This window comes from Hypomesus nipponensis, chromosome 14 (genome assembly GCF_054491055.1).
Source record: "Hypomesus nipponensis isolate SF chromosome 14, ASM5449105v1, whole genome shotgun sequence".
Taxonomy (NCBI): domain Eukaryota; kingdom Metazoa; phylum Chordata; class Actinopteri; order Osmeriformes; family Osmeridae; genus Hypomesus; species Hypomesus nipponensis.
The window spans coordinates 3,106,928-3,128,857 of record NC_140374.1 but is presented as its reverse complement, the minus strand read 5'-3'; the positions used below and the strand labels follow the sequence as shown (position 1 = coordinate 3,128,857).

Here is a 21,930-nt window from a genome sequence, read left to right as displayed (position 1 = left end):
CCTCCCACAGTCCGCTCAGTCAACACAAGTACTGATCCGCAATCACCACATGGACCCAAATGTGAAGCAAATGCATTGCCCACACTTGGGACTGCCCCTTTGAGTAGGTGTGTGTATATTATATACGTGTGTGTCACTCTCTTTACTTCCCCAGGGCAGTGTACTCAAGCTTTCTCGCGCCAGTTACTCACTCTCCTACCGCCCCGAGGTGCGTTCCCGGTAACCATGGCACTGACTGTGTGCTCAAACACGTGCCCCGCAGTTCCTTATCCTACCGGTCCGCCAGTCGGGTCGCAAGCTTCAATGAGCGCCTACATAAGATTATATTTTGGAGTACCTTTCTGCAACAATGAGATCAAAACGTAGACTAATCCATAAAACAGTCGTGCTCGACAATGGGATGTGTTTAAAATTTAAACATAATTTACCAAAGATGGATTACTATTATTTTATTCAGAGTAAAAATGTATTGTAATAATATAGTATATAGTAATATAATTACCTGTATTTATAAATCGTACCATACGAAATACAGTTAACTGTAACACACCAATAGAAATTATTTGCTCATCATAGTTACTGTTCCGTGGTTTCATATATTCCAGAAATACTAGTACATCTAGAAGATTCCATGACATCCCATGTTATGTTCAGTTAAACATACTAACTCCGTTTTAATGATAGGTCTTACTTGGATTCTTGCAGAGCTATGCTTGTTATTGTATTGTGAAGGGACTTTTAATTTTTGGGTTTGTTTGTCTCCCGCTCCAGTCCCAGCAGACGGGGTTAGGGCTAGGACCAGTGAGGGGGTGTTTTCATCAGGCCTACAGTCACACCCTCACATGTTCCCAGATCACATTACCTCTTCCCCTACGTCATGTGACCTGCTCTGGCCTCCGGCCCTGGGCCTCCGTGTGAGGGGAGCTATGTTGACAAGAATAAGCCAATCACCCTGCTGGATGGATGACGCGGGATCTCCTGTTCCAGTCTTTTCTTTAACCCATAATGTCGGAGTCCTCCCTCCCTCTCTTTCTTTCCCTTTCTCTCTCGGTCTCTCTCTCTCTCGCTCTCTCTCTGCCTCTCTCTCTCTCGCTTTGTCTGACACTGATAACATTAAAATTATGTCGCCTCCTGTCGCCTCAAAGCGAGCCGAGTTTCTGGTCGTTGGAGCCCCCCTCAGAATCCCCCTAAGGACCCCCCTTCCTCCCCTCCACTGTGCGCCGTTCTATATGTGGCGGCGGAGACACGGGAAGAATCCGCTCCAAATGCTTTCCATATTAGTTCAGAGCCTTCTCCGGTTCCACAGAGCGTTCGGCACTAGCTGGGGTGAGGGGGGCTGGGTGGGAGGGGGCAGGAGGGGCAGTCCACATCTGACAGAACCACAGCAGTGAGAAAGAGAGAGAGAGGCAGACAAACAAGCAGGAGATCAGAGAGACAGAGGGAGAGAAAGACAAAGAAAGAGAGAGAGAGAGAGAGAGAGAGAGAGAGAGGGGGAAAAACAGAGAAAGAGAAAGAGAGAGAGAGAGAGAGAGAGAGAGAGAGAGAGAGAGAGAGAGAAGGAGAGTCAGCAGCCATTGCAGCGCCGAGGAAAGTTAGTCCGAGACAGAAGCGCTAAGGCCGGGGGAGAAGGAGAGAGAGAGAGACAAGAGAGCCAACCATGTCGAAGGAGAACAAGGGGAAGGCAGCGGAGGAGAGGAGCGAGGGAGGCCCAGAGACGGAGGACATCCCCAAGTGCTGCGGCTGTCGTTTCCCGCTGCTGGTCGCCGTGCTGCAGCTGCTGCTGGGGGTCGCCGTCACCGTGGTGGCCTTCCTCATGGCGGCCATCAGCCCCTCCCTCCTCGCCAGGGAGACCCCCCACTGGGCTGGAATCATCGTAAGAACAGACCCTCCCCCCCTCTCTCTAACGTTCTGCCCTGCATGGTCCAGACCTTCCGATGTGAGCATGAAGAGTCTACTGAGATCCTTCCATCTGGTTGTGGAGCGGTATGCTCGTCTGTACATTATGTCTCACCTACCTGCATGCATGCATGTCTGCATGTACCCCTGTCCTGGCCTGTTTGATAGCCTTGGTGCTGGGCCTGCCCGGATGGACAAAAACAGGATTGTCTTTATAGATCATTTGCGACTGTAGAATCATGGGCTGTCTGCCTGGCTCTGTCCTCATCCTCTCACTCATCAGTCTGTCCTCATCCTCTCACTCATCAGTCTGTCCTCATCCTCTCACTCTCATCAGTCTGTCCTCATCCTCTCACTCATCAGTCTGTCCTCATCCTCTCACTCATCAGTCTGTCCTCATCCTCTCACTCATCAGTCTGTCCTCATCCTCTCACTCATCAGTCTGTCCTCATCCTCTCACTCATCAGTCTGTCCTCATCCTCTCACTCATCAGTCTGTCATCATCCTCTCACTCTCATCAGTCTGTCCTCATCCTCTCACTCATCAGTCTGTCCTCATCCTCTCACTCATCAGTCTGTTCTCATCCTCTCACTCATCAGTCTGTCAGTCTTAAAAGTCATCCATGCATGTCTACTGTACACCTTCACACACACACACAAACACACACAAACACACACACCAAGAGAACCCTTGGCTCGCCTGCCCAGTTATGTCCAGCGCCATACCCTGTTGTCAGACCCACTGCACCCCCCCAGCTCAGCTCTTCTCAGAGGGGCAGAAGCAGAGCCTAAGCTGCTTTCCTGGGCTGTCCTGTGGCAGCAGGACCCTCCCTGCCCCCATGACTCAGGGCTATACTAAGCTCACGGGCAGGATGACTCATGGCTGCTCTGCTTAAGGCTCTGTGTCGGTCGTGGCAGGGTGAGGAAGGAGTGTCACGTGTGTTGAGATCTACCAACACCCGATGCCATGATTCACCCACAATTTCCCATCCACTGTAGCGTTGTAGTCAATAAGCCAAGCGATGATATAAAAAATTTACAATATGTAGCTTAGATGAAGCTAAAGGTATTTCCTGGTGTGAATATGTCTCTGTACTGTAAAAATGACAAGATTCAGGATGTAAACATGTTGACTTCTCAGTCAGTTACCCTGATTTAGTCTTCACATTTGTTCATATTAGTCTGTAGACTTTTGATTAAATCTCTGTCCTCCTGAAACACTTAACTGACTTGGAAGGCACTGCTATAGGGCTACAAGCTTGTCTCCGGTGTTTAGTAAAAATGTTTACACAGAGGGCTAAATAACATCCCCAGACATGCCAGATACTGAGTCAGGTGCCTCAGGGTTAACACTCGAGGCTTCGTTTAAAACTCAGTCACTTTTCAGTTTGAGAGCACATCACAAAAGTTGTTTGTTTCAGCCTTGTCTTGAACGTCTTGAACTCTGCTGCCTAGAACTCCGGTGTGAAATCCAGACGAAAAACATATTTGGACTCTTGGTACATTTCAAGTCAGGCTCTCACGAGACTTATCCCTGCAGGAAAAATACTGAGGTCACCCAGTTTTATCATGAGAATCCTCGCTTGGAAAACCAGGGGAAAACAATTAAATTAGATGCTGCACGTTAGTCACAAGACCACGCTCACTCTGTGAGAAAGAGTGTTTTTCCCAAAGAAGGGGGAAATCTGGCTAATTTGCCGCAGCCGTGATAATTTTATCAGATGACAATTTGGTGCTGAATTGCACAATATTAATAGTGACACTTGTGTGACTTAGGCATAAACAGCATATTAGACAGACTTTCCCCTGCAGCAAATGAGATAAGGGCTTGCTTGTGTGCACAGGCACAATAAGTCACTGTTAGGCGACACTTAGCTGCTCAGCTCCGCTGGCATACAGTACTGTCCTACCTCCATAAGTAGGGTTCGATGCATACAGTATCGAGGTGAGCGTCTCCAGCTAAGCAGAGTGTGTTTGTTCTGTTGTAGCTGTGTGTGGTGTCAGTACTGGGCTTCCTGCTCTTTGGAGTCACCTACCTACCGGACGAGAAGACCTCCATGCAGTTCTTGGCCAAGGTGAGGCAGTTCACACCAGTTACCAATCAGATCACAAACACATCCAATGAGCCAATCACGCTCCACTTTGTGGACCATCCGGTCACACATCATACTCAAGCCAGTCTCAAATCAACAGTGTGGCTTGCCCTGTGTGTAATATGCATCTCCTTCTGTCTCATTCCAACCAATCATACCAGAGTTTGCCTTCAGTCTTTGCCACATATTTTCCGCCATGTGTAGCTCTGTGTACTAGCCAGGTCGTTGGAGCACGCTGCAGTAAACAGTAAGGACAATAGACCTAGTACTTTGTGTGGTTCCTGTTGAGGGTCATGCTGAAGCCCAAACAGATAGCAGGTCTTTAGGCCTACAGCATTCCACACAGCCAGACCACAGACAGATAGAATAGGATTGTAGGCCGTCATGAAACACTGTACAGATTTTTAACATGGAACTTTACTGTGTAACTTCATTACACTCCACACAATCCATTGATGTCACGTTTGCTGCCAAGAGATCATTCTTTTGCTGTTTCCCCTGATATTTCTCTACAATAGTTAATGTGAAAGAAAGCCGGAATACAGCTTTAAACATCTCTTGACTGGGCCAGGTTCACATTTTCCCGCCTGGCAACAAACGTGAACGGTGTTGTGTATCAAGCGACTGTGTGAGTCTTGCGTAACTCCCTCAGCAGCGTTTGACAGAGACGGCCGGGGGAACGAGGGCTGTCCGTTATATAAAGTGTGGATTCAGATGCGGGCTTGGTGTTGTCGGGCCTGTGTAATTACATAAACCACACAAAGCCCCTGTCACGCACAAGGCTGTATTTATAGACCACCGAAGTCAGTCAGCCAGTCAGCCAGTCAGTCAGTCAGTCAGTCAGTCAGTCAGTCAGTCCACACGAAAAGCAGCCTAAACACACAACAAGGCAGGGAGGTGGGGGGGGGGGGGTCTTTTATGAACATAGTCTGCTTCCTACAACCCCCCCCCCCATGCTTAGAGCCATGAACCCCCCCCCCCCCTTTCTCTGTCTGTCTCTGAGTGTCTCAGGATATAGACAGATGGATTGACGTGAGAGTACAGTATTCATCTCCCAGGTGCTGAGCGGTAGGTGGACATGACCATTCACGCGCAGACACTTATTTAGATTGGAAAAAGCTGTGTGGGCGGCAATCTGGAGCATCATCAAGGACGGACTCCTTTCAATCTGTCAGCGAGAAAGAGAGAGAGAGAGAGAGAGAGAGAGAGAGAGAGAGAGAGAGAGAGAGAGAGAGAGAGAGAGAGAGAGAGAGAGAGAGAGAGAGAGAGAGAGAGAGAGAGAGAGAGGACTCCCTGTTCTGTATATAAACTCTCTTCCCTGTCCTCTCCGCTACCTCTCTCTGAATCTCTCTAACCCAGGTGCTCTACTTCCTCCTGTGCACTGTCGGTCTGGTCATCTCCGTCTTGACCATGGCCTTCACCGGACACCACTACAACCAGGCCAGCAGCTTCACCTGCGCCGAGAAGGGAGGGGACTGCCTCTGCACGCTGGAACCCGACGACCCCATCGCCCGCACCTTCACCTACGCCGGCGTGGCCGACTGTCAGGAGGTCACGGGCACTCTGACGGTGTACTTCCTGCTCCAGATGGTGCTGAACCTGGCTCAGGCCCTGGTCTGCATCTCAGGGGCCTTTATCATGTGGAAGCATCGCTACCAGGTGTTCTTCGCTGGGCTCCAGCTAGGAGCCCTCCCCTCTGGACAGAACTGGAGGAAGGTCTGAGGAGGAGTGGATGGGGGAAAGAGAGGGGTAAAGGCAGAGACAAGTGGAGGGGTGGTGGTCACAAAAAGAGGCAGGGAAGAGAGGGGGTGAAGGGGGAGATAAGAGAGAGAGAGATAGGGGCAATCCTGTGTGTGTAAATGTCTGCTTTGGCTAACTTCAAATCATCTTTACGTATTCAGATGGTTGGGGTCGTTTTTCTATAACAGCTTTTTACAGTACTTTTGTATGGTGTGTCAATGCCTTTGCACTGCTTGTGGTACAGAGGATATGCTGTGTGGATGTAGGGTGTAAAGATTAGCACGTTATACATATATTTATAACTTAGAAATAGAACAAGTACTAATAATGTAGCAAAACCAAATGTAAGGTTCCAGACAACATCTGGGGAGCAAAACATTTTCTATGTGGAACCTCTTTTTCCAGAGGGTTCAGTGGGGGTGGGGTGGGGGTGGTGGGGGTGGTGGGGGTGGGGGTGGGGTGGGGGTGGTGGGGGTGGGGGTGGGGTGGGGGTGGTGGGGGTGGGGTGGGGGTGGTGGGGGTGGGGGTGGTGGGGGTGGGGGTGGGGGTTATAAGGCAGACAGCTGGACTGTGCCATCCAAAGCAGCCTCATCCACACCTGGTCAAAGACATATAGGCGCAGTGTAATCATTACAGTTACCGAGGTGCATATTTGCGTCACATATGCTACTTATGGGGACCGGTTCTATGTTTGCACTGCAGTGGGTGAGACTAACGAAGCGCAAGACAAATGAATGGGAATTGACAGATGGCGACTGCTGGTGATTGAGCTCATTTAGGCTGAAACTGTGCCAGGACGATCACTACCATGGATCGCCCCAGATACTCAGGACAGGTCTTCATGCCTACCAACACCTTATTTAGATCCTAGGAAATGTCCTATAGATGCTCCAGCTGTCGAGACAACATCGACCTGAAGTCAACGGCACATCCGCCACCAAACAACAATAGGTTAGGGCTAGGGACATAGTCAGACACCAGCAACTGAACGTGTGTCAATAGGTAAACTGCAATACCCTCTACAGATTACACCAGTCTGATGAAACGCAATAGTCTCCCCCTTGGTTGAATAAAGGAGGAATCAATAATCAGCGAAAGATCAGTCCCGTCTCGTTGCTCTGAGATGTGCTCTGTTGCGTGCGCAGGGATCGGTGCTCTGTGCCGTCTGGCTCACATGCAGCGCGGGGATGGGGAAGACGATTACAGCAGGGAATGAAAGAGAGCGTGTTCTGGATGGTAATATGTACTTACTGGCCTCCACGCACTTGGGGAGCAGACTATTTGTGGATGGGACAAGTGCCGGCCGGATGTTCTGTAACGTGCTGCCTTATAACTGGTGCTTCGCTGACAAGCTTCTTTTTCATTTTTCTTTTTTAAGAAATGATGCATAATAAGCATTGAGACAACCGCTGCCATCCATTTTCTAAGTATGTAATAGTTGTTGATGCTTCTAATAAATGGTATTGTGTAACACTGCGTGCTCTTGTTAGCCACCACCTGCATCCTCACACATGAATAGGCTATTGTCCTCCAGTTTAGTGTCATTTGCAAATGGAGAACCAAGTGCTGCTTGGGAGTGGACTCATGGCTTCTCTGAAAAGGAACCTCTCGACTGGCACGCTGCTCTGCAGAAGACGAACATGACACCAGTCTCCTCAGCCAGGGTGGAGAAGCAGAGCTTGGTGGTGTTGATCAGGACAGATGACAGGGTGGAGAAGCAGAGCTTGGTAGTGTTGATCAGGACAGATGACAGGATGGAGAAGCAGAGCTTGGTGGTGTTGATCAGGACAGATGACAGGGTGGAGAAGCAGAGCTTGGTGGTGTTGATCAGGGGAGATGACAGGGTGGAGAAGCAGAGCTTGGTGGTGTTGATCAGGACAGATGACAGGATGGAGAAGCAGAGCTTGGTGGTGTTGATCAGGACAGATGACAGGGTGGAGAAGCAGAGCTTGGTGGTGTTGATCAGGGGAGATGACAGGGTGGAGAAGCAGAGCTTGGTGGTGTTGATCAGGACAGATGACAGGGTGGAGAAGCAGAGCTTGGTGGTGTTGATCAGGACAGATGACAGGGTGGAGAAGCAGAGCTTGGTGGTGTTGATCAGGGCAGATGACAGGGTGGAGAAGCAGAGCTTGGTGGTGTTGATCAGGGGAGATGACAGGGTGGAGAAGCAGAGCTTGGTGGTGTTGATCAGGACAGATGACAGGGTGGAGAAGCAGAGCTTGGTGTTGATCAGGGCAGATGACAGGGTGGAGAAGCAGAGCTTGGTGGTGTTGATCAGGACAGATGACAGGGTGGAGAAGCAGAGCTTGGTGGTGTTGATCAGGACAGATGACAGGGGGGCACGGGGTCCACAGAGCCTGGAGATGATCATGCTGTTCTGTCAACAGGCCTGGTGTTGGATGTGGTGTTAGATGTGATGTTGGATGGGATGTTGGATGTGATGTATTGTAGCTGTGTGGTGTTGGATGTGATGTTGGATGGGATGTATTGTAGCTGTGTGGTGTTAGATGTGATGTTGGATGTAATGTACTGTAGATTTTTGGTGTTAGATGTGATGTTGGATGTGATGTACTGTAGCTGTATGGTGTTAAATGTGATGGATTTGATGGATGTGATGTACTGTAGCTGTATGGTGTTAGATGTGATGTTGGATGTGATGTAATGTAGCTGTATGGTGTTAGATGTGATGGATGTGATGTTGGATGTGATGTTGGATGTGATGTTGTTCGATATGATACAGCTTTGCCGCAGGGTGTTATAATCTGCACATGAACATGTGACCCCAAAGCCCTGTTGCGCTGCATGACACAGGAAGTCACGCCCACCATCACGAGGATAGGGTCGGCTATTTTTACACAGATGACAGGAAGTGGATTTCTTTCGCCCACAGCTTTCAGCGTTTCCAGACACACCACCTGGGAGGACTTCAGCTGATGCCTCCCCGGTGCCTTTGGCGGGGGACGCTGACTGTGAGCGGCTGAGACAGGACATAAACCTTCGCTGAGACAAAGAGCAGAGGGCCTACAGGTGGCAGTCACACCCAGAACCCAGTCATGTGACAGTGGTGTGGCTGGGACAACACTGCAGATTATAAAAATGTTGCGTCACAGCAAACAAAGAAACACCCAGTACACCAACGTCTGACCCCCAGAGCTGCATCTCGTCTGGTCACCTGAAGCCTCGTGATGGGCGTGTTCCTAGTTTGTTTCCACGAAAAGGTGTAGCTCGCCTCACCCCTAAACCCTCCTCTCCTCTCCCTCTCCCTCTCCTTGTCACTCTCTCTCTCCCTCTCATGACATAGTACTTCTGGGCCTGTCAGCTCTCCTGATTCCAAGAAATGGCCGACCAGCCAAATAAGTGTGTGAGGTTGTGATAGGTTAATAATAAGTGTGTGAGGTTATGATAGGTTAATATTTAGTGTGCGAGGTTGTGATAGGTTAACAGCTCACATGAGATGCGGAGCTAAACGGACCGATGAGGTCACGTGAGGTGACTCATTGTTTTGACCTTATGTACGATACACCACAATACTGTGAATCTGAAAGCACACACACCGAATCTGGCAGCAGTCTTCACAGGAAACAACCCACAAAGAGCTGGTGTTATCAGCCAATCACACAGGGACACACAAATTGAATGACCTTTATGACAGGAAAAACACATACACAGACTTGTTGGACAGAGTCCCTCCCACTCTCATGATCACACAAGTTCCAGAATACAAAACCGAACCCAAACCCATTCACCAGTGACCAAACTACCTGCCCCCCACACAGGAGAGAGGCAGGTGTGCGTGTGTGTGTGTGTGTGAATGTATGAGTGAAAGTGTGTATGTGTGTGAATGTATGAGTGAAAGTGTGTGTGTGTGTGTGTGTGTGTGAATGCCCCTTAACCTCCCAGCCCAAACTGTGACAGCTGTGGGCTTTTATAGCACCGCATGCAGCTCATTTTACTGGCTGTCATGCACAGCATGAGCCCAAGAAGACCACCACCACCGAAAACAAGTATCTGGACGCCAAGCGGTCTGGTAGGTGGGCATTGGGTGGGGTAGGTGGGCATTGGGTGGGGGAGGTTGGCCTTTTACCACAATCAGGGAAAGTGAGATATAATTGTATTGTAGTGTAATATAATGTGTAATTTCTGTAAGCAAATCAGACTTAGTCATGATGTGACGAGTTAGTTAATATATTGCAGAACTGGCGAGCATGTATACAGTAGAGGAGGACTGTTAGCACGCCTGGTGCAGGGGACAGGACTACTCAGTGTGTGTGTGTGTGTGTGTGTGTGTGTGTGTGTGAGAGAGCCTCCAACCACAGGCTCATTGAGGTCAGGTGTATTTATGTTCATTCAGGATCTAAAGTCTCATCTCTGCACACACACACCTAACCTCTGCTTGATGCCAACTGTGTTTGTGTTTCCTGGGTGTCCCATCTCTGCACACACACACCTAACCTCTGCTTGATGCCAACTGTGTTTGTGTTTCCTGGGTGTCCCATCTCTGCACACACACACACACACCTAACCTCTGCTTGATGCCAACTGTGTTTGTGTTTCCTGGGTGTCCCACTGTGGTCTGTTTAACACCACAAAAGGTAACGTAAACGTTGTGTGTGTGTGTGTGTGTGTGTGTGTGTGTGTGAGGGGGCATTATGAGTGATGTTGCTAAAGTATTGCATATTGCTAGTGTATTGGCATCAAATGTTGATTCCAACACAAGACTCTTGACGTACATAAAAAGACTATCCGCATTTCTCATCATAGATTTATTACAATATGACATTTTATCATAACAAAGTACACAATCATCTTAAAGAATATGTCAAAGGTCATTTAACTTTCAAGTGCATGAGCTTACAATCACTTGTGTAGTTGTGCAACACTAAAACATCTTTTCACACACCCACTGCATTACAATATATTATTTTCCACAATGATGAGTACTATTGAGATGGACTCTGTGGAGCTTAAATTGTTAAAAAAAAAAAACATTCAAAACAGAAAGACATGCAGGCAGGCAGGCAGGCAGACAAACAAACAAACAAACAGACAGAGAGGCAGGTAAGTGGACACAGAGTCTTGCAGTATTACAGTCATATGTCCACTGTCCTCGTGTCGAAGCTCCAACAGTCAAAACATCATCATCATCATCCCCACCCACATTTTGTTTCCATGTAGGTTTAAGACGCGCACAGCCTTTCAAGTAAATTCCACGTATGTAATCAGATTATCTTCCGACAATGTTATTTATAGGGTATGTATAGAGCCAAGTAGGGCCTAAACTGAAGTACTCAACCATGATGCAATAGCGTTACCGCACTGAGGAACCATGATTGAAGCTAATTCAACCTCTCCAGTTGCATGTTAAGAGTTTCTTTTCTTTAAAAGTGCAGCATTCTACACTGTAGCGAGTGTCAACTCTGAATTGATAGTTTCTAAATGAAAACATAAGTTGTGTGTTAGGCAGCTGGTGTCAATGCCAGGGCATCTTCTGCTTTGAACAGAACACACACGGCTCCAGTTTACCAGGTGAGATGACACATGAACCAAACAGACAATATGAAAGTTTAAGAAGAGAATACTTCATGTTAAATGACTCACTCCTAGCCGAGAGTGTCAATCTGATAAACAAGGAGCAGTCAGTACTCTAAAAGGCATCCTGAACAGCCAATCCCTGTCCAGTATACTGCCACAGTCCTCCTTTCTCACAATTAGACTAAACCATTGAGGCTTGTTAGCACTAAAGGGAGTGGCTGACCCCAGACCTGTCCATCTGAGCCAACACAGGGACCAAGAGCTGTGGCTGGCTCCTCCCTCAGACCTGCTGTCTAGCACGACTCATAGGAGAAACAGCAAGGTCGCCAAAACTGTGTGTGTGTGTGTGTGTGAGAGAGTGAGAGTGAGAGAGAGAGAGAGAGAGAGAGAGAGAGAGAGAGTGTGTGTGTGTGTGATACTGCAAGTGGATCAGTGGCTACTGGCCCCTAAAATGTGCGCGTGTCTATGCGTGCGTGATTGTGCATTGTGTGTGTGTGTGTGTTTGGTTTGCGTCCCTCCGGCCCCTGTCTTTGAGCTGATTGTTGGGCGCTCCCCAGGGCCATAACCCCAGGGCCGTGACCCCGGGGCCGTGTCCCCAGGGCCGTGACCCCGGGGCCGTGTCCCCAGGGCCGTGTCCCCAGGGCCGGGACCCCGGGGTCGTGACCCCAGGGCCGGGACCCCGGGGTCGTGACCCCAGGGTCGCGACCCCAGGGTCCTCAGTGAGGAGCAGGAATGTGCTGGCTGAGCTGGGGGGTCCCGAGGAAGCCCAACCTCTGCTTGTTCTTTCTCTGCTCCGTCATCTGGTGGGGGCAAGAGAGAGAGAGAGAGGGAGGGAGAGAGAGTGAGAGAGCGCAAGACAGAGAGAGAGACCGCGCGAGAGAGAGAGAGAGAGAGAGCGAGAGACAAGATTGAGTAACACGCCCACACACCGTACCCTGCCCCACCAGTTGAATGTGAACTCTGGACCCACAACACCAACACACTCCTCCCCAGGACAAGCCGGCACATTGAGTAAGATCATGTGTTCTGCAGTTAACCCTACACAAGCAGCATGTACAGTCAACACCGACACACCTGAGGACAAAGGGGTATAGGAAGTGTACAGGCGGCGTGACGGCTACCTGCTCGTCGAGTTCAAACAGCTGTGCCGACAGCTGCATCACCAGGGTAACTGTGCCGTCCAGCTTCTCCTGCAGCAAGCGCATCTCGTTCTGCTCGCCGTCCGCCTCGCTGCTCACCAGAGACATGGCCCGCATGCGAGGGAACCAGTCCAGGTTCTTCTCCTGCGGGGACACAGAGAGAGGGAGGGCGAGGGAAGACGAGGGAGGGAGCAGGGGTCGGGGGGGGGGGGGGGGAGTCGGGAGAGTGGAAGATAAATACATCATTCGTCATAAAGATATGATGAGAAAGAGAGGGAAAGTCAGACAGAGAGAGAGAGAGAGAGAGAGGCAAGAGAGAAAAAGAAGAGGTAAAATATGAAGTGGAGAGATGTGGTCCAGCTGTTGCACTGGGTGGCCAAAGCAGGCATCCAGACAGCCAGGCTGACCAGAAGCAGGCATCCAGACAGCCAGGCTGACCAGAAGCAGGCATCCAGACAGCCAGGCTGACCAGAAGCAGGCATCCAGACAGCCAGGCTGACCAGAAGCAGGCATCCAGACAGCCAGGCTGACCAGAAGCAGGAATCCACACAGCCAGTCAGCCGACGACCCAGCCACACACTCCACCAAGCTGACCGATGAGTCACTAATAGCTACAGACAAAACAACACCACAACGACAAGGACAAGTGTGTGTGTGCACGTGTGCACGTGTGTGTACGTGTGCACGTGTGTGTCTGAGCTTTAAACACAGCAAACGGCTGCAGAGAGAGCCATGAACCACACCCACCTCCAGCCTTATGTAAGGGATTGAAGTGTGTGCTTGCCTATTCTGATGTGTCTGCATTTGCATGCGTAGGTGAATGTGTGTGTGCGAGTGGTGAGCATTAGTGAGGGACATGATTCAGTAATACAGATGGCCATACCATGTTAGATAATCCCGATACCTCTTCTACACATACAGTACATAAGTGGCTGCAAGGGGTGGAGAATCCAGCCTTGCTGGCTGCCTGTCTGGCTGTGATAGCCACCTTTCTGCTTCCTGGCTGTGGCTCCAGTAGGGCCTTCAGCACCTCCTCTTATATAAGAGCTCCTCCACGATGCTGGGAGGAGAAGAAGAAGAGAAGGAGGAACAGTGGAAAGAGACAAACACAGCCAGCCAGCCAGTCAGTCAGTCAGATAAGCACTCAAGCAGGCAGGTAGGGGGAGAAACAGCCGGGCAGACCGATAGGCTTGCAGGCAGGCAGGCAGGCAGGCAGGCGGAGAGACAGGCAGACAGACAGACAGACAGACAGACAGACAGGCAGGCAGGCAGGCAGGCAGGCAGGCAGGCAGGCAGGCAGGCAGGCAGGCAGGCAGGCAGGCAGGCAGGCAGGGCCCGTCCATGTCCTATCAACACACATGAATTGATCCATTCTTCAAACCTTGCTAATTCTGACATCTGCCCCCTCAAGGGAGGGGGAGGGGGGGGGGGAGGGGAGGGGGGATAAACCAACTTGACAACAACAGCTTCTTATGTGCTGGTGTTAGGAGCACAGTTCAGCCTCTATGCTGTCCAGCCGCTGGGCTGATCTCACTGAGAGAGACTGGGACCAGCCCCGGGGGCCCAGGAACCACCCGCTCCCTACTCCCTGTTAGTCACACCCACATTCAGACATGTTAGCAACCAGGGACTTGACCCTTGCCCTTTAGATGCGTTCTAAAGGGCAAGCACCACCAGCGGGTGGCGCTATCCACAGGGAGGGGCCATGCAGGTGGTTTGGGGGTTCCCATGGTGAGGGGACGATGTCATCACAAGAGTTGATCTAATGTGGTCCACTGAGAGGAAGGTACCACTGCTGCTGACATTAGTTTACATCTTGAGAACGAAATAAGGATTTGAGAAGTTTCGAGTCAGCCAACTATACTGGGAACCTCTGAAGACACAGGGCAGAGACACTTCTGTGGTGCACATTGAAACAGAGTGTCTGGTTAGTTTCAAACGTGCGGCAAGACACTAGCAGACTATTACCTGTCCTTCAGGAAACCAGGTCCCAGACGGTGAGGCCGGAGTGAGGCCAGACTGAGGCCAGAGTGAGGCCAGAGTGAGGCCAGAGTGAGGCCAGAGTGAGGCCAGAGTGAGGCCAGAGTGAGGCCAGAGTGAGGCCAGAGTGAGGCCAGAGTGAGGCCAGAGTGAGGCCAGAGTGAGGCCAGACTGAGGCCAGAGAAAGAGGGCACAGACAGAGAGGGTGGAGCTGTGGTTGAATTCCTAACCAGGGTGATCCAGCTGCAGACATGGCTGAGGGAAGGTCACAGTATACCAAGCAAACACTCGCTATCAGGCCCATGAGTCATGAGACACTCACACCTTGTACTCGGACTAAGAGTACATGTACTTTCAGTGATCTCACCACTGGGCGGGTTCATCATCAGGTGTGTGTGCGAGCATTTCCTCCTTGATGTCACATGATACACCTTTTATTATTTCCTAACCAACAATCCAGGCTGCCAACATCAACAACCAGTACAGTCAGTCAGTACAGTCACCCCGTACAGCCAGCTGACTTAGCTAGATAAAACAGCCAGCCAGCCACTGAAACAGCCAGTCAGCCAGCACCTGTGTTCCCCTGCTGCTAGCTCGGGAGTGATTCGTCAGCTAGCTTCCTTTTGCTGTCTCCAGGTCAGTAACAACACTGTGACCTTTCACCCTCTCCACAGTCCACACCCCTCCTGCACCTGCCACTTGTGCCACTGAGAACCTGTGACGGCTGCGTTGCTAAGGAGATGGAAGACTTGTGGTGCGATAATGACTGTGTGTGTGTTGTGTGTGTGTTCTCTGCACTGTGTGTTTGTGTGTGTACGTAATTTAAATGTCATGTATGTGTGTGTGTGTGTGTGTGTGTTTATGTTAAAGTGTATATAAATGGAATGTGTGAGTGAGAGAGAGAGAGAGAGAGAGAGAGAGAGAGAGAGAGAGAGAGAGAGAGAGAGAGAGAGAGAGAGAGAGAGAGAGAGAGAGAGAGAGAGAGAGAGAGAGAGAGAGAGAGAGAGAGAGAGAGAGAGAGAGAGAGAGAGAGAGAGAGAGAGAGAGAGAGAGAGAGAGAGAGAGAGAGAGAGAGAGAGAGAGAGAGACACACACACAGGAGATCACGTGCAGGGCAGGGCTGAGCCATTAGCAGGCCACAGGAGATAGTTACATAACTGAAATGTGGCGCTGCAGTACCTGCCTGTTCTATGTGTGCATGTCTGCATCTGTGTGTGGGAGTACGTGTGTCTGAGTTTGTCTGTGTGTGTGTGTGCGTGTGTGTAAGAGAAGGTTATTGGGTTTCAGTGCTCTGCATGAAACAGACAGACAGAGAGCGGGGAGGACACGGCTTAATTAGTCCAGTCCTCGGGGTGATTGTGCTGTGTGTGTGTGTGTGCGTGCGCGTGTGAGAGAGAGATCCTCACTGTTTAAGCTCCACCCCGGACTGCAGAGTCCTGGGTGCACGTTCAGTACAACCTGAGAAGAGATGTACGTCTATGGCTCTTTTCTCAGAGCAGAAGTGAAGGGGGGAGGCTGCTGAGGAGGGCTACCATATGCAGGTGTCTCATATATAAGCATGGAAAAGAAGCTCCCTTCAAACTCTAACACATCCATAACCAGCCACCACACATGGCTAGTGACAGGGAAAAGCATATGAACAGTGTGTGTATATATATATATATATATATATATATATATATATATATATATATATATATTATACACAGCATACTGTATATGAACAGTATTTGTATACAGGGAGAGAGAGAGAGGCAGATTGGGCAGGTTGAGTGTACAGCAAAGTAAAGGACGCAGTTTGTTTGAAAGTATGCAGCGTATGTAGAGTTGTGTGTCGAACGGATGTGAGTTCCCGTCCTAACCTTGATCATCTGGGCCACGTAGCTCTCGGGTCCGGTGTACTCTGTAGGGTCCTTCACCCGCACCAGAACCAGGAAGTAGAGATAGTGCCACATGTTATGCTCGGATGTGATGTGCTCTTCAAACGACACGGTCTTGTTGTCAAACTTGTCCCTCTCCAAACCTGCAGCAACAGGAAGTGACCAGGGATCAACCAACTCTCCAGTAACTGTGCAGCACACAGAGAAAGCGGTGTTTGTTCAGCGTAAACAGGGTTGTTATGGGATGCTTCCCTCGTGTGTGGCCGGCAGCGTAACCATGGTTACTCCCAGACCCCGGGGCAGGGCCGGCCCGACCCAATAAACAAACTAAATATTTGTTTAGAGCCCCACGATTGGTTCCCCGAACCCCACCATAAAAAAACATGAGTAAGAATGGCAATCAAAGGGGCCCATCAAGACCCTAGGGCCGACCCTGCCCCAGGGAACTGCTCTGTGGTCTGGGAGTAAAGGAGGGGCATCTCCGGCACCCACCGCAGATGAAACAGGTGGTCTTCAGGATCTCCTCCTTCCTCTGCTTCTCGCTCCTCAGGTCGGCGAACGTGTCGATGATGACGCCAAAGATGAGGTTGAGGACGATGATGATGACGATGAAGAAGAAGAGCAGGTCGTAAACCACGCGGCCGTAGAACAGAGGCTCCTGGGAAATCATCAGCAAGTTCGTGGAGTTGTTTTATAGTCAAACTCAACAGTAATGGGCCGATCAACGAATTGGATGAACTAGTGCATAGTGCCTGTGATGTACTTGATGATGTTGTCAGTGAAACATGCAAATACACACTACATTAACTATAGATTGACTGCACAGTGGCTGTGATAAAATTGGCGGCACATACACACACATAGATTTCTGGAGTTACAGTGTATTATTAGTGCAGTGCCTGTGATGCAGCTGGGGTTCTTCTCTGTGGCTTTGGTACCAATATTTATCAGATCACAATTGAAATAAATTATCTGTCATTTCTGAAGTACTTGTTTGACCTCAACATCTATTGCAGTCAAATTGCCAATGCTGTGGTAGCCTACATTCATGCAAATGATGATGTAGCCTTCATTTTGTCTGCTGTTTCCTACGTTATCAATTGCTTATGTTATGTTGATATGCTTGTTTCATTGTTAAATTGTCTAACCGCCACAAACATCAAGACATTTAGTCCATAACAGAAGTCAGCTTCTCAATAACGAAACAACAAATTTCCCTATCTCCTTACTACAAACTCCGGTGCCTTAAGGGCTTTTTGTTACATTTCATTGCGAATGTGCAGTTTTGACACCAGTAAATACATTAATTTACGTAACAAAAGTAAGAAATCTATGCTGAAAGTATCGTTCTGTTAGCTAGTATAGTTCTGTTAACTAGTATAGTTCTGTTAACTAGCCAGCATTTCATTAATTAATAAAATCCTTCGAAATAAGCTAGTTTAATGTTATGTTAGCAGTCAGCATTGCTAATTGTACTGTAGCTAACAACCTTTCAGCTAGTCCTGAACAAAATAATGTCATAAGCTAACATTAGGTATTTGTATGCATTAGGCAGTAACACTAACACACACTGGGTCTAGTCAGGGTGAAAGGGCTGGGATGAGTTCCCATGAGGCCCTTGGAGGCACATAAAAGATTAGGATTGTTTTTAAAAATGTCAAAATGCTGATCCGAACGTCAATCCGCACTCCTTTGGATTATAAAAAGGACTCCTGCAAAATGTGTAACTTTGCCGAGTGCCGGGTTCTCAAGATAATCATGGAAAACTAACACGGACTCAAACACACACACACACACACAGAGAGATTCCTGGCATTATTAGAGAGATGAATGGATGACACGTTGGTTTGGTTTGATTGTTCAGACGTGTTTAAGGATAGACAAGTTGTTTAAAGGTGACATGACATGCTGTTTTTGGATGCTTTTATATAGGCCTTAGTTGTCCCCTAATATTGTATCTGAAGTCTCTTTCCCGAAATTCAGCCATGGTGCAGAATTATAGCCACTACAAGTAGTCCCACAATCAGCTTTCCTCAGAACGCGCTGTTTCTGTGTCTGTAGCTTTAAATGCTAATGAGGAGGAGAGGGGCGTCAACATGCGCTAATGTTTACAGGATGTATCGCAATGGCTCATTGCCCCCGTTGCTGTAAGATGCCTCGAATTGAGCCATTCTCATCTGATCACCCTGGTTTGCAGAGGTGCACACTCAGTCATTTCAATGTGGAGAAAGGCGGATATCGCGAGCCATAACACCAACAGCAGAACGCTATCCAAATAACAAAGAAATGTACAACACTCGCGTTACAGCGTTTGTATTCACACACACACTTGATGCCATTTATCTTTACGTTAGCAACAGTAACTCAGCTGTTAGCTGCAGAGCTAATGTTAAAGCCACATTCTAAGGGTAGCAAGCTAGGTAACCATATACAGTAAAGCAACAAAATGATATAGCGTTAGTTAACTTACTTGTCCAAGGTTTGTAGCTTGACCAAGGAGATTTAATAATGATCCAGAATTTAATTTCAGCAAGGCCAGCTTTGAGTTGGCTCAAGTTGAGGAAATGTTTGGCGCAGACATACAACACTTTGGGAAGTTGTGTCGGCGCATTTCCAGCGAAAATACAATTAAGATACGGGTTGTGCAGAGGCTCGGATGAAGGAACAAAAAAAAAGATGTGTGCTTGCATTTGTATATCCAAGCACTGAGCAACTGTTATGCTTCGTTTGTTTGCTCGCCATGATGTCTCTCCAGGAAAAACCGATATCGCACTCGCCCTTGCACGGTGGTAGCTCAGTTTCTCATGGGCGGGCTAGATGATCTGGTCGGGCAAAGCAGAGAGAGGGGAGGTAACCTTCCCCCTATCTACGTCACTTGGGGGAGATTTTCAAACAGCGCAATTGAGCCTTCATTTTGTCAAAGGCGGAGAAGAACACGCAGGGCTTGGTTTACACTTATCGAAAATTCTAGCCACTGGGGGACCAAAGGCAGGCTAGGGGAACTCATATTAATGTTAAATAACCTCATAAAATGAAGTTTTCATGTCATGCCACCTTTAAATGGATAGATGGATGGATGATTTGGATTAGGGGTTTCAAACTCTATTTGCAATGTCGTACCATGCCGCATGTAAACGTTTAGCTTACAGCTTTTCTGAAAATCTCCCTCTGTAAATGGCCTCCCTGACTTCACTGTTTCTTCTGCCATGATGAATACTGCCTTTACAGCTACATCCCTCAGGTTTAGTCTAGAATAAAGTTGTTTTCCTGTCGTTTCATGCTTCTGTCTAGTTTGGCAACTTTCTGAAGTGTCTTGTGTTCCCTTTCCAGGGCTCTGTAAACTCTGCTGATTTGTGGTTTCAAAATGATGACGCAAATTACTATTCTTTGAAAACGGAGATTGTCTCATTGGAAATACGATTCCTGGGCTTCTCTTTACACTCAATAAAGAAGTACTCCCAAGTCTCTTTAAATTGTCTGCCTTCAAAGTAAACTTTCATTTATTTATGCCATTCTCCCATTAGCTAGCTTGCAGGTGCACCCGTCTGATTGGTTGGGTGTTCCTGTGCAGACCACAGCTAGGCTAGATACAACTCGCCAAGCCAAAATTGACTAAGAACCTAAATTGATATGCGAGCCGGATACATTCACATAAGGGACAAATCTGGCCCGCCGGTCTTGAGTTTGATTTGTGATTTTGATGGATGGATGGGTTGTTAAGGTGGATGGATGGATGGATGGATGGATGGATGGGTTGTTAAGACAGGTGGATGGGTTGTTAAGGTGGATGGATGGATGGATGGATGGATGGGTTGTTAAGACAGGTGGATGGGTTGTTAAGACAGGTGGATGGATGGATGGATGGGTTGTTAAGACAGGTGGATGGATGGGTTGTTAAGACAGGTGGATGGATGGATGGGTTGTTAAGACAGGTGGATGGGTTGTTAAGACAGGTGGATGGATGGATGGATGGATGGATGGGTTGTTAAGACAGGTGGATGGATGGGTTGTTAAGACAGGTGGATGGATGGATGGGTTGTTAAGACAGGTGGATGGGTTGTTAAGACAGGTGGATGGATGGATGGATGGATGGATGGGTTGTTAAGACAGGTGGATGGATGGGTTGTTAAGACAGGTGGATGGATGGGTTGTTAAGACAGGTGGATGGATGGGTTGTTAAGACCGATGGATGAGTTGTTAAGACCGATGGATGGGTTGTTAGGACCGATGGATGGTGACCTCACCATCTTGGAGGGTCTCCTCAGCACGTCTCCCACCCCTCCTCCGTTCCTCAGGCCCTGGTTCAGCACGGTGATGATGCACATCAGCAGGGTGTCACACACGCGCTCCGTCCCCCCCTCCTCCAGCAGCACTGCAAACACACAGCACACAGTGAAGAGCACACAGTGAACAGCACACAGTGAAGAGCACACAGCACACAGTGAAGAGCACAGAGCACACAGCAGCACAGTGAAGAGCACACAGTGAAGAGCACAGAGCACACAGCAGCACAGTGAAGAGCACAGAGCACACAGCAGCACAGTGAAGAGCACACAGTGAAGAGCACAGAGCACACAGCAGCACAGTGAAGAGCACAGAGCACACAGCAGCACAGTGAAGAGCAGCGGGGCGCCCCTCTTTAACGACAGGAGATGCTGCTCCTGTGCGCAGCTCAGGCACACATGGAGGGGTCGCCCCTGCGGTGACAGAGAAAAGGTGACGACTGGAATGGAGTGGGGGGGTACGTGGCAGTCTGCGTGGGAAGAACCATTTGGAGTGGCTGAGAGATGGGTTATAAATAGCTGGCGTGATGGAGGAGAGGGAGCAGGCCATGTTGTGCAGGTGGGCCATGGAGGATGAAGGGAACAAAGAGGAACATGACTCACCACATCTGAGCACGGCCTCGATTACATCCAGCCCCAGCCTCGATTACATCCAGCCCCAGCCTCTACTACATCCAGCCCCAGCCTCGATTACATCCAGCCCCAGCCTCTTCTACATCCGGCCCCAGCCTCTAATATTTCCAGTCCCAGCCTCTACTACATCCAGCCCCAGCCTCTATTACATGCAGCCCCAGTCTCTATTATATGCAGCCCCAGACTCTATTATATGCAGCCCCAGCCTCTATTATATGCATCCCCAGCCTCTATTATTGCCAGCCCCAGCCTCTACTACATCCAGCCCCAGCCTCTAATACATCCAGCCCCAGCCTCTAGTACATCCAGCCTCAGCTTCAACATCAGCCTCAGTCTAAATGATGCCCAACCCCAGCCTCAATATCATTGGTGTGATATAGAAAGTGAAATAGGACATTTTTTGTATCTGAAACAAAGTTTATTTGTTATTGTCATCATTTGAGGGAGATGAACTTACCAGGGCTACTGGATGCCGTGTCAGGACAGCCATTCTTCAGACAAGTCTCAGCGCCTTCTCCTGCTTCTCCTCTGCTGACCAGGGAAGACACTTTTCCTGAAACAAGAGGTCACGTGTGTGAAGGAAGAGTGTGCTTGTTAGTGTTACACACCTGTTTGAACCCTGACTTTAGTGTTGAGCCTGTTCAGCTGGCACAGAAATGAAACGGCAATTACATTCTCTCATTTGTTTGTATGTTTGCTGTTGCTTGTCTGTTGTTGCTCTGTTGTGTTTTTGTACAGAGTGCTGGTCTGATTAA

The 21,930-nt window shown here is 49.0% G+C and overlaps 3 protein-coding genes across 7 annotated transcripts in view; 2 read left to right on the top strand and 1 right to left on the bottom strand.

The window, feature by feature from the left end:
- The first annotated feature begins 1,365 nt into the window (after positions 1–1,365).
- On the top strand, positions 1,366–6,144 carry sspn (sarcospan (Kras oncogene-associated gene)). Its single transcript, XM_084673191.1, has 3 exons — positions 1,366–1,873; positions 3,884–3,970; positions 5,348–6,144. The coding sequence occupies exons 1-3, from the start codon at positions 1,658–1,660 to the stop codon at positions 5,708–5,710; spliced, it is 666 nt and encodes a 221-aa protein (XP_084529317.1). The 5' UTR covers positions 1,366–1,657; the 3' UTR covers positions 5,711–6,144.
- A 124-nt stretch (positions 6,145–6,268) lies between these two features.
- Positions 6,269–17,245, top strand: LOC146258206 (uncharacterized). Of its 2 annotated transcripts, none has more exons than XM_084673142.1 (2): positions 6,269–9,755; positions 16,810–17,245. In XM_084673142.1, exon 1 carries the CDS (start codon positions 7,240–7,242, stop codon positions 8,137–8,139), a length of 900 nt encoding a protein of 299 aa, XP_084529268.1. In that variant the 5' UTR covers positions 6,269–7,239; the 3' UTR covers positions 8,140–9,755; positions 16,810–17,245. The 2 variants fall into 2 exon arrangements, with proteins under 2 accessions (XP_084529268.1, XP_084529269.1); XM_084673143.1 differs by lacking the exon at positions 16,810–17,245 and adding an exon at positions 15,054–15,268 and having other exon boundaries at positions 6,269–8,946.
- Positions 10,477–21,930, bottom strand: part of itpr2 (inositol 1,4,5-trisphosphate receptor, type 2) — a 51,073-nt gene continuing 39,619 nt past the window's right edge. For 2 of the 4 annotated variants that reach the window (XM_084673140.1, XM_084673141.1), the window contains exons 52-57: positions 21,633–21,728; positions 20,504–20,631; positions 16,752–16,917; positions 16,242–16,402; positions 12,382–12,543; positions 10,477–12,060 (exon numbers count right to left, since the gene is read on the bottom strand). In XM_084673140.1, coding sequence (XP_084529266.1) covers positions 11,977–12,060; positions 12,382–12,543; positions 16,242–16,402; positions 16,752–16,917; positions 20,504–20,631; positions 21,633–21,728 — 797 coding nt within the window. In that variant the 3' untranslated portion in view covers positions 10,477–11,976. Of the gene's footprint in view, positions 12,061–12,381; positions 12,544–15,391; positions 16,403–16,751; positions 16,918–20,503; positions 20,632–21,632; positions 21,729–21,930 lie in introns of those variants that run through there. The other 2 variants (XM_084673137.1, XM_084673139.1) reach the window with 1 other exon arrangement.

What these genes read in the sequence shown, in the direction of transcription:
- sspn (XM_084673191.1), top strand. Translation starts at nt 1,658, where the DNA reads ATGTCGAAGGAGAACAAGGGGAAGGCAGCGGAGGAGAGGAGCGAGGGA. An exon ending in CCCACTGGGCTGGAATCATC is followed by an intron (nt 1,874 to 3,883) that starts GTAAGAACAGAC and finishes GTTCTGTTGTAG; the next exon opens with CTGTGTGTGGTGTCAGTACT. An exon ending in CCATGCAGTTCTTGGCCAAG is followed by an intron (nt 3,971 to 5,347) that starts GTGAGGCAGTTC and finishes TCTCTAACCCAG; the next exon opens with GTGCTCTACTTCCTCCTGTG.
- LOC146258206 (XM_084673142.1), top strand. Translation starts at nt 7,240, where the DNA reads ATGAATAGGCTATTGTCCTCCAGTTTAGTGTCATTTGCAAATGGAGAA.